The 11,384-nt window shown below is 39.9% G+C and overlaps 1 protein-coding gene across 1 annotated transcript in view; it reads left to right on the top strand.

Moving 5' to 3' along the window:
• The first annotated feature begins 5,647 nt into the window (after positions 1-5,647).
• Positions 5,648-11,384, top strand: part of tnmd (tenomodulin) — a 41,388-nt gene continuing 35,651 nt past the window's right edge. Inside the window, exons 1-2 of the mRNA XM_070913722.1 lie at positions 5,648-5,695; positions 8,415-8,549. Of these exons, the coding sequence (XP_070769823.1) occupies positions 5,648-5,695; positions 8,415-8,549 (183 nt within the window). The remainder of the gene's footprint in view (positions 5,696-8,414; positions 8,550-11,384) is intronic.

Here is an 11,384-nt window from a genome sequence, read left to right as displayed (position 1 = left end):
AGAAAAAAAACACCAAACAAGGAACAGCTTTTTTCCAGATGGCCACTGCAAAATAGAAGAAAATATACTCTGCAAGTTTGTGGAGGCAGCGCCTGCCTGAATACTACAAGTCATTTTTGAGCAGAACGACTATTGTCTGATAGAAAACGGTCTATAAAATAAACAAAAGTCACTGGATCCAACTCGGTCTGTTGGGTTTGTAATGGGCCTCGCTGTTGGTCACAGTGCTCAATCTGTGTTTGCAAAAGTGACAAATACAAAAGAGAAAAATTCCTATCAAAGCTATCAGGCCTGAAGCATGAACAGGATAGAGTAAATGTTTATTTTGTGATTCTTCCTGGTTTGCTAAGGCTGCTCCCATCAACCTCTGCTCTAATCTGTGAGTATCTGGTATGCACTCCAAGCTAAATTGCTGTTTATTCTATTCAGTGGGTGTCAAAGCCCCAGCCTACCGCTGAATGCTATCGGGGGAATGAGGGTCCCAGGATGCTCAACTCTGCTGCTGACACAACACTATTCCTGAAAGACCCGCCGCTTGATTTAGCCAAGCAAAATGTCACAGTAATTGTGAAGATTTATATCAATGGGAAAAGAGCTGACGGGGTCCCACAGCTATCAGATCTGACAGACTTAATATGTGCTCAAATGTTGCCCGCCACACTAAAGGCTTGCAGGTTGACCAATTTTACCTGGAATGTTCCACCTCAGACGGTATTGACCGAGCTGCCGTTTTTTTTTCTTCTTTTTTTTAACTCCTGTAAATCGAGTGTGAAGTGGAAGTTTTAGGTTGTGAAATTGTGTTTTTAATAAACTGGAATCGCTTCAAAGACATTTCATCACACCATTTAGCTTTTGCTTTGTGTGCCATCTCAGATGATATGAAAAGAAAAACAGACTGAGAGGTGGTTTGCATAAATAGGCTGAACACAGGTGTTCTTCGATATTGTATCCTTCGCTACCTGTCACAAGATATGTACAGATCAAATTAAATGTGCATTGTGTATTTTTTAACGTCTTAAAACAAGTGAACAGGTGGCATGCTGTAAAGATACTGTCAGCTGTGCAGTGCAGTATGTCCGAAACAGCGGTGTGGTTCATAATGATTAATGATAATAATAATATAATGATAAGGTTGCCATGATGGGTAAAACTTTACAATAAGGAAAACATTCAGATTTACTTAAGTAAAAGTACCAGAACAACAATGTACTCCGTTACAAGTAAAAGTCTTGCATTCAAAATTTTACTTAAGTAAAATGTCTCCTGTGACTGATATACTGTAATTTATTGTCACGACCGGCTCAAGTACCATGACAAATAACAGGAGGTTAAAGAGTAAGGAGTTAAAGTAAAGAATCCATTCATTTATCTGGAACTAACACAAACAGCTAAAAATATCAAATGTTATGCGTTGTGGCAGTAAGTCAGTAGTGATAGCATGTATGCATGAATGATAAAATAGTGAGTGAAGTGCTGCATGGTAAAAGAAAAAGGGAGCAGAGTTTCCCCTTTCTCTCTCTCTCTCTCCATCATGGAATACATGTGGTGTGCTGTTATAGTACTGGGAACACTGGGCCCAGGTGTTCCCAATAAACAATGACACGACCACACCAACTGGGCATCTGTAACATAAAACACAAAGACAAGCAGCCAGCCTCAAAAGAGGTGGAATATTACACAATATTACATAATTAGATTGTTAATCCTGATGCATCAATGTATAATCAGCATTTGTAGCTGCTGGAGGTGGAGCTAGTTTTAACTACTGTATACACAGTTAGTATAGTTAGTTAGAGTCCAGTGGTTCCCAATTTAGGGACTGGGTCCATTCCAAAGGGTCACAAGATAAATCTGAAGGGTCGTGAGATGATTAATGTGCCAGGAAAAGAGATTTCTGATACAAATTTGTATTAATTTTTAAAAGTTTTGCTCTTTTTTTGTGAAATATTGGACTGTTACCAGTTACAAGTTTAGAGGGGTAAATGTCTGTTTGGTGGAACGGCTAACAACTGAAATGTGACAAGGGGCCCCAAGTAGGCAAGTAGGTTTTGTGTAAGAGGCCTTAAGACAAAAAGCCTTAATATATAAACCGAGTTTTTTAACATAAAATCTTAATCTGAAAAGTTTATAGTAAATAGTAACTATAGTTGAAATGTAGTGGAGTAGAAGTATAAAGAAGCAAGTACCTCAAAATTGTACTTAAGTACAGTACTTACTGCAATAAGGTAGAAAAAAAATTCTGAGCAGGTTCCAAGGAATGAGTGAGGAACAAATCAGGAACTAAATGTGAATTGATGAATCCCTAATAAGTGGTTCCTGGATAACTCTGAATTAGAGCCATCTATATAGATAAGTTACTTGAGAAGAGACCTTGCGATTCTGTGTTAATGAAACATTATGTGATGATTCATCCCCAGGCATGTGTGAATCAACAACTGACCAGTTATTGGTCCACTCTCAATCAGCTCATGAGCAGCACAAAACTAATAACCGCTCATTATTTATTTCATCACTCAAAAATTGGTTGCCATTTTTGTGAAATTCATTCAACCTTCATTTATACTGAGTGATTCAATGAGGGCAGTTCACCTTCTTTTGCATGGGCGCCCTTTGTAAGCAGGACAATAGAAGCAAGACCAAAAATGCAACTCTTAGATGAACATTAATACTTACAAATCTTACAAATAATAAAAAGATGAGGATAAAAAGGCGAACAGGTAAAGAAGAGCCTCAAGCCAACATTTAATAAAGTCTGAACACAGTAATATGGCCTAGTTAAGCTTAAATATCTACTCTACACTCAGATCAATGGGGAATTTCAATGCCTGCTGCAGTTTATTCCATCTGAATGAAGATTCACTCATTCCACATACATGAAGATTACCTTTTATGATATGATGATTAAAAATGTTTTGGGTTTTTTAAGAATCCTGCTGTTCCTGGTTTGTCAGTAAGGGATTAATTAGGAATTCCCAGTAAACAGTCAGTAGCTACTTGTTGGTTCGGTTAGATCAGTTCATCAGTTAAATCTAGTATTCTCTAGTATTTTGCAGTCTATTAAGTCACTATAAATGAGAAACCCCCTTGTTTTTGAATTGTTTCATTGATTGTTCCCTCTACTAGGCATCAGTTTTCTTGGGGATGTTTGCTCATTTACTTTGATCCGTGAGGGAGGGTGGCGCATTTGAACTTCAGTAGTATCTTAAGTAGTATCATAATCATAACTATACCTAATAGAGCATCTGAAATTGTGTGTAGTAGTCCCAGAAATGAGACTGTGATGAGTAAATAATATAAAACTCAAAGGTTTTACAAGGCTTCGGTTGTTGACATTAGAAAACCAGCAGTAGCCCAGCACCACAGAAAGAAACAATAGAAGAATCAGACCAGTATCCTGGGGATTACGTCCATATTGGAGGATTTTCCACCTCATGATTTATGGCGACCTGTCAGTCAGGATAGAGGTTGCACTAAAGGACACTCAAAGAAGTTGGCTAATCATTTTTTCCGGTACAATACATTTACAAGCTAACTTTGTTAGCTGCTACGTCACCCGACGTAGCCAGGAGCCAGATGCCGTCAGGTTTCCAGTATAGGTGGGCGTGCATACTGCCCTCTGGTTCTCAGATCCCCAGCTGCACCCTCTCATCCAAATATGGTCACTTCTGGCTTTAAAAAAAAACCAATGGCAATGGCCAAAGCGTCAAACTTGAGGCTTCAAAACGGTAGTCCACAAACCAACAAGTGATGTCAAGTGTTGTAGTTTCCTAACCCTAACCATACCTTAACCATAATTTATTTGTACTATCCCTAACCTAGACTGCAAAATCCAGCTGGCATTGAACAAATATCGAGGTACTTGTCTAACAAAGGAGTTAGAAAAATACGACCCTGGCTGGTGCGTTTTTATTTCTTACGTATGTGCATCTTACTGGTATGAGCACCTGAGAAGGTCACTTATAGAAAACAGCAGGATATCGTGCTGCTACTGTACCAGCACTACTTCCTGGATCTGAATCCTACCCATGACCTTCATCATATGTCATTATCATAATCCCTCTCTCCCCGTCTTTGCTGTCTGACTTTATTTACTTCCAGTACAGAGCGCAGAGTCGTCCATTATTCTGTGCTGTTTGCAGCTAAACGTAGAGATGCTGGAAACAAACCTTGACTTGCAGAATGGCAGGTTACTAAAAACCAAAAAAGCAATTTGCAACTCCCTGCCACTTTTGTTTACAAGTCATGCTTCACCCAAAGCTGAATAATATGAACCTAAACAAACCAAACAAAAAATGTAACACGGTTAACTTTCCCTCTGACCGAAGGGAAAAGTAACTGCAGGTGCAATCACCCCTTCCCTGAGTCACAGTGACATTTTCAAAAACTATTAATGATGCACTGTATGGATGAGAAAAATAGCTGGGTACCATCGAATGACATTATTAAGCTTGCCAAGAGCTGTATAAAGTTCCTAGGGTGCCAATATTTGAGAAGCTTCAGCTATTGCATGTGTTATTTAACCCCTCCCTTGTGAGTCACTTAAAAAGGTTCAATACTAATTGCATTTAAAAAAGATAAAAACAATTGAGAGGCTTTCCACAATGAAGTCTCAGCTTGCACAACACAAAACATAAAGAAAAACATGCGTCGCTGGGTTTGAACATTTGACTTTCTAATCATCAACTTGTGTTTTTACTTCACCCCCTTGATTAAAGTAGATTTTATTTACACAACGGCATTATCAAACAGTTTCATAGCAGTTTGTGATGGGCAGCAGCTCCTCCGATGGCCTCTAGATGCTTCTGAAAATGTCTTTTGCTTATTGTTACTTCACTTGTATGTTTGAGCTTCACTGTGCAGAATGATGTGTGTGCAGAGTTTGACACTAGAAGGCAGTTTTCACAATCATCTACTGAAGAAGGAAAGTCTGGACTTTTTAATTAACCTTTTTTCAATGGAACAATAATTTCAGACACAGAGTGGGAAGAGGGGATCTTTAAAGTTCTGTCCTCAGATTACAGGTTTTTTGCTTCAATCCTCTTTTACTTCTGTATGTGCACAGGTGCAACTTCTTTTCATTTCATAAGGTTGATTTTTGCCTTATGCTGCTATTCAGTCATCCCAACTCTTGCTTAGGGTACCTGTTTGTAGTAGAGTGTGCTGGCTGACTGGGGAACAAAAGCAGAACGAATTTACTTGCTAACTCTTTTTGATACTTCAAAAAATATAATTGAGATGGTCAACTTCTGCACAATGAAGGTACAATTTATTTATTTTTTCCCAAGCAAACTGCTGTGTGTGTCCTCCAAGCAGGAATGTGTGTAGAAAGTGAAGTAGTGAGTCACTATAGTATGTCATTCTTTCAACAAAGGGTCTGACTTTCAGTGTAAATCCATTCGTGTCTGTCCACCTTTGAAATGGGAGCTTGCAGGCAGGCAGGCAGGCAGGCAGGCAGGAGAGACATCTGCCTTGCTTTTAATGGGTATCACAAATGTTTCAGTAATTCCACTCCATCTGAAACTTCCCTCCCCTTCAGCACACTCCCAAATTACAGCTATGGAATGAAGCTGGGAGTCCTTGCCTTGCAGAGCGTTGGTATTTTCCCCAGCTAAGACGATCGGAAAGATTCCTCCTGCGGGCTTGCATCATGGAGGCTGGCAGTCAATCTAGCAGTCAACAGATTCTGTGGAAAGATGTGAGTCCAGTTTTGTTCATTTTATTTTTGATTTATTGCACTTATATTAATTGCAAAAACAATTTAAAGTACATTCCAACATTATGTGTGTAGACTTTTAGGTCACTACAGTGTCAAGAAAATGGGAGCACCCTTAAACTTTTACAGCTCAATATATAAAGTGCAGGTGGCAGCAGTGGTGGTTTAAAATGGGGGTGGGGGTCCTGTGATATTAGAGTGTAAGCTTTAAGTGAAATATGTCAGAAGTCTGCCTTCTTTGAAATCAAAAAGGAGTGCTGCTTGATCTCTTGCAGAGCTTTCTCAGAATAGTAATTTTTCCATCTAATTCCTTCTGGCTTTTCGCCTTGGCTTTCTCTCTTTATTTCCACTCTTATATTCAGTCTCACCTGAACCATTGTGTTTGCTTTATATCTAGAATATCCATGCTTCTCACAAGCAAGCAGCCTTCAAATATACCCCAAGAACTGTCTTTATTTGAGTCTTCATTATTGAGGAAGAAGGACTTTTGGCTCTGAAATCCTTCTTCTACCTCTCATATTTCACTTGTTGCAGAACTTGTTAACAATAGAGCCATAAGGGAAAGTACCTTCGCAGCACAATTCTATTATCTTTTTATATGTATATGAAATAACACAATTTTATTTTACTGTCCATCCAGCAGATATTCATCATAAATGCACTGTAGATAATGATTAATAAATCACCTGTGGCTTCTTATTTAGGAACAGTTTTCACAAGAATTCAAATGTCCCATTGTGATAAGCCTCTGCCTGTTGGTTTTGTAGGCTACTTCTCTTTTTTCTGTTGTTTTCTCAAGGAAGTGCTCCTTCTTTGCACGATAACAGTAGGGGGCTCCGGGCACTCTTCCTCACAAAACTCAAGAGCAATTGCCTGGCTGATTCTGAACTCCTAAACCTTTAAACAGTAGTTGGCGGGCACTGCGCACTCAGACTGCTCACTCTGCCTCCATCCCTGCCTTTATTTCTGTCTCTCTGTCTGTCTGTCTCACAATCCCACCTTCTTCCTCTGTGTATTCGATATTCAAAGCACAGGCAGAGAGCGGTTTGTCCTCTAGTTAAGTTTCCACTGCTTATGCAACCTGCCACAGGAGAGCAGAAGATTTCAGCCACCGTTTCTTTTTCTTCCTTTCTTTTTTTCCCTTCACTCTGAGAAATTCACAATGTAAAGAATTTCTGGCTCTCTGATAGTAGCCCTCTGTTTTTCATCATGCCTTAGGAATGTACAATACTTTGATGTGTCAAAGTATTGTACATTCATGTTTTTGTGGCTACTGTCTCTAATATATCAAATAAAGAATGGTAAAAAAAAAATGTAGGATTCATTTATGGCATATGGTTTAGCTTTAAAGTTTTAAAGTGGGCGATCTTGAATAAAGCGTCCTCTGTCTTTCCCCAAAGTCGTGCTGCTAATGTATTTACCAATCAGAAATTCAATCCATATTCAACAAGCTCACAGAGTAACTGTATGCCATTATTGCTAAATCATATTTCCTCCTGCACGTCATGCCACCTACATACTGTTATTTCTTTTTTAAATCATTACAAAAGCTATATAAATCATATTATTCAGGACAATTTTTAGGTCATAACAGTATAGAAGTCCAAAGGGCACAAAAATCACACAAAAAAAATAATTACTACAAATTATTTAAAGAAGTCCGCATGTTAAATTGCTGTCCAATCTACTGCGGCTTAACTCCTGTAACAACCTCGGCCACAATAGAAAACCAAAGCTGCTTTATCATCATTTTAAGAGACACAGAGATAAGCAACAGCAATTTTGCTAATTGAAGTTGGTTCCGTTTTTTTTTTTTTTACACATATCTGCTTTTCTGTTGTCCTCTGAGACCTTCAAAAGTGGTCCAGTGTGAATGAGAAGCTTTCATTTTCTGCCTGCTGGAGCTGTGGTGGAACAAAAGCTCGTCTTTATTAATTTGTGGCCTTAAGCTTGGGGAATTGACTACAGCAGGCAGAGTTTTAATTTGAGGAAAAGTTTAATAAACGTAACCTTTCTGTGGCACTTGTAGCCGTCTGTCTGCAGCCTGCACTTTGCACGGGGATGGTTAGATTTTTGTCATCAGTAGCCTCATTTGGTGGATACAGCTTGCAGAGTGACCAAATCAAATGGCATCTCTTTGGATTAAATGCAATACTGATAAAAAAGAAAATATTAATTTAAACACAAAAATTATAAATTAAAGCAATAGTTGGACATTTAGAGTTACATGAGAAGATTGATACCACTCCAAATGTAAAATCCCCATTAATTTATACCATAGACATTGATACACAGTGAATCACAGTTCGAGGATGGACATGAAACTCTCCCGGTCCAATCATCAGTACAAAAGAGGAACAACTGCATAAGACAATGTCTGCTTCTGTGATAAAAAAAAAATCAAAAATGCATGTCTGTGTAAATAAAAACTTTGAGAGAGTAGTCAACTTCGACTCCCAAGGTGCATTTCAGCAAGAAGCATCCAATCACGTAGCTTAAAAATCTGTAACAGCTCTTATTCGCTTTACCAGTTACCTTTGGACAGAACCAGGCTAGCTGTTTCCAGTCTTTATGCTAAGCTAGCAGATGTAATAACAGATATGAGAGTGCTCATCACTTAGGCTGTGAGGTATATTGTTATGGTTATTTGGTCCATATACTGCATGTAACATATGTAAAATTCAACCTTCATTGTTTGCAGGTTGAGGTGGGCAAAGAGAAGAAGGCCAAGTACCATACCTACCAGCGAGTGGCTCTGGTACTGGCTCTGGTCTTCCTTGTTTTGGCTCTCTGTGTTTTCAGCCTGAGATATCTGTGGAGCCCTAGTCTGGGGAAGGTAAGACTAAACAACCCCTCATTGTTTGCAGGTCATCAGCCTTATTGCCACTGTCTGTAGTAAGTGTGGTCTCGATGAGAGACAGACACAGAAAGACACACAGAGTTTCACACAGAAAATCATACAGGTTCATACATCAAAGAAAAAAATATTTGAGTAAGGAAAATGGACGACCACACAAAGAGCCAAAGGCAGTCTCTGCAGGCTGTATTGTATTCTGCTAGATTAAAAGATGTGTGGGCTATGGAAAAGACAGCTGTGTTTTGCTCTGCTCGTGTTTTGGCTGTCAGATCTGTAATTTCGCGAATTCTTGGCCCAAACCACAAATCGCCTTTTTACTGTTACAAAGGTTTGGCCTGCTGCATTTATCTACTTTCTGCTCACATTGTAAACATCTTCTCACAATGGCCGATCCTGATAACTCAAAGCAGACCCTAATTGCTGTTGACCACAGTGGCTGCAGCAGGACTGAAACCTCTTGGCAATGTAATTGGGATAAACTCTTGTCCTGGCAATTCATCTTGTAAAATCCAATTCAATCACACTTGATGGAGAACATTTTCACTCTGCTCCTTTTTCCCCCAATCTTCCCAAGGGGCCAAAAAAGCTAATTTACCCAAGCTAGAGGGAAAAATACATCAATAATTTTACATCCAGAAATTGGAAGCTCTATACGTTCTGAGCACAGTTGCAAATGAGAGAAAATGATTACAGTGAAATGATGGTTCGAAATGAGGACATATATTTCTAACCTGAATGCATAAGTCTGCTTAGTGTGTACTGTAAATGCCATGAGGTGAACAGCAGGCAATGTACCATGCAGGATGTTGCTTGCTGGCCAATAAACACTCATTCAAAAAGCACAGTGCCACTATTCTTCTATTTCGGCTTCCATTAAGATACACATTTCAATTGCCGACAGCCCCCTCTAAGCTCAGGTTAACCAAGGTTCATCTTTACTTCCTGTGTAGTCCGTATTGTCCACGTTCTCTCCTTTCAACATAGATATGAATCACCTTTGAGCAATCTCCTTTGTCCTTGTTAAATATTTCATGCCGGAGGTAGAGCAGTCATTATTTCCTCTTTAATAAGCTGTGATCATTCTCACGTGGCTCAAAATGTGTTGATGGCAGAGGTTGCCCAGGCGATGAATATCAAACCTGCAGACCCTGGGTTTTGCTTTAATGGGGTCTTGAGGGGGAGGCTCTTTCTCTGGCCTCCACATCAGTGAGCGAGATGGAGCCACTTCAAAGGAGAATCAGCTGTCCGTCAGATGGGAAGGAAGCTCCCTCAGACACAGTAGGTCAGTAAAACTCAGGTATGTATCCTCAGCAAAACTATCTGAGGACTACTCTGAAGGTAAAGAGATGGATTGATAAAGTAGATGGACAGATGGATGGATTAGTTCTCCTGCATAGAACCTTTTATACAGCCTGTTCAGCTTGTTCAAGGCGGGAGCGTTACGCCGTTATTCCGTCTCGCCATCTGTATAAAATGTCCGAACACAGGATGGGGGGGGCATTGTTGTTCCGTTGCGGAGGTGGTAACAGAGCCAAATCGATGTCTGTAAAAATGTTTGCAAAATGGGGAGACAACAAGGTCCTTACCTTCGAAGCAGAGGACGAGATCAACCTAACCCGATACATACATTATACGGCACAGTAGACGCCTCCGCTGTTGTGTTACACGTCGCACCTCTTTTGCTTCCCTTTGCATGGTTCAGTATAAAAAAGCAAAGCCGACGTAATGGCGGGTCTTCTTTACAGCAGTATTGCAGGATCTCTGTGGCAGCCAGCAACTTGTTTGATGAACGGGTGTTGGGTGCATCACAGCAGGACACTTCTTGTCACACCAGCTAATCCTGAGCAGCGTCTGGCACCTTCATGTATAGATTCTGGGCAGCAGAGCACAGCGTCTGAAGCCAAAGTAGTGTACATCATTTATTTTAGGAAACAGTTGTGTGGGGGTTGTTTTTTTCTTTGAGCACAAAGATGAGTGTTCTGGTGACAACTCAAATTCTCATTCAACTAAAGTATACAGCTTCCGACAGAGTCCTCGAACATATGGAATATATCCGTTTTGATACAACAGAGACATACAGAGACATACATATGTAACCACGGTTCTCTGAGTTTAATTATTTCCCTCCAGCTCTAGGCTGCCTGAAGACATATTCAAATGAAGAGTCCACGTATGCATGGTCCTTATATAACCATGATGTATCATATAATGTAAAGAGTAGCTACATTAACTGCCGAACTCCCCCAGTTGACTTGGATCCTTTTTAAAGCTGCACTAATCAATATTCATATATTAACATTGCATCAAAAGACTATGTGTAATGTGAAAGGCGTCATTGTAGTGACAAACCCACAGACAATGAGCAAGACATTTCCCTCAGGAGTTGATGGAGACCAAAACAGAGCAAAAAGGAGAGTGAATATTGGACTTACATTGGCGGGTGGACAGAAACGTGTCCCTGAATGAATGCTCATATTGCTCAACGGCTGCATGGAGCAAGTTCCATACATACTCCATACATATTCCACATGTCCATGTCCAAGACACATGCGGAATACGTAGGGTGGAGAGGTAGTGTCTTCACTCAGAGAACCATGGTTACATATGCTAGTCTATTAATGGCCACACTATATGGTGAGCACGAGACATATTAAAGTGGTAATCATCGAGAGAGAAAAGCTTTGAAAGTGAGCAGGAACAGATTCACGAGTGCAAAACAAAGTTTGTAGAGAAAGTTCCTGCCGTGGTCCCCTCTCGGTTTGAAACCTGTTCTCACTGTTTCCTCCAGCTGCTTCGACAAATTCTGAGCACCTG

The sequence above is a fragment of the Enoplosus armatus genome, chromosome 10 (genome assembly GCF_043641665.1).
Source record: "Enoplosus armatus isolate fEnoArm2 chromosome 10, fEnoArm2.hap1, whole genome shotgun sequence".
NCBI classification, from domain to species: domain Eukaryota; kingdom Metazoa; phylum Chordata; class Actinopteri; order Centrarchiformes; family Enoplosidae; genus Enoplosus; species Enoplosus armatus.
This window is presented reverse-complemented; position numbering and strand designations above follow the sequence as displayed.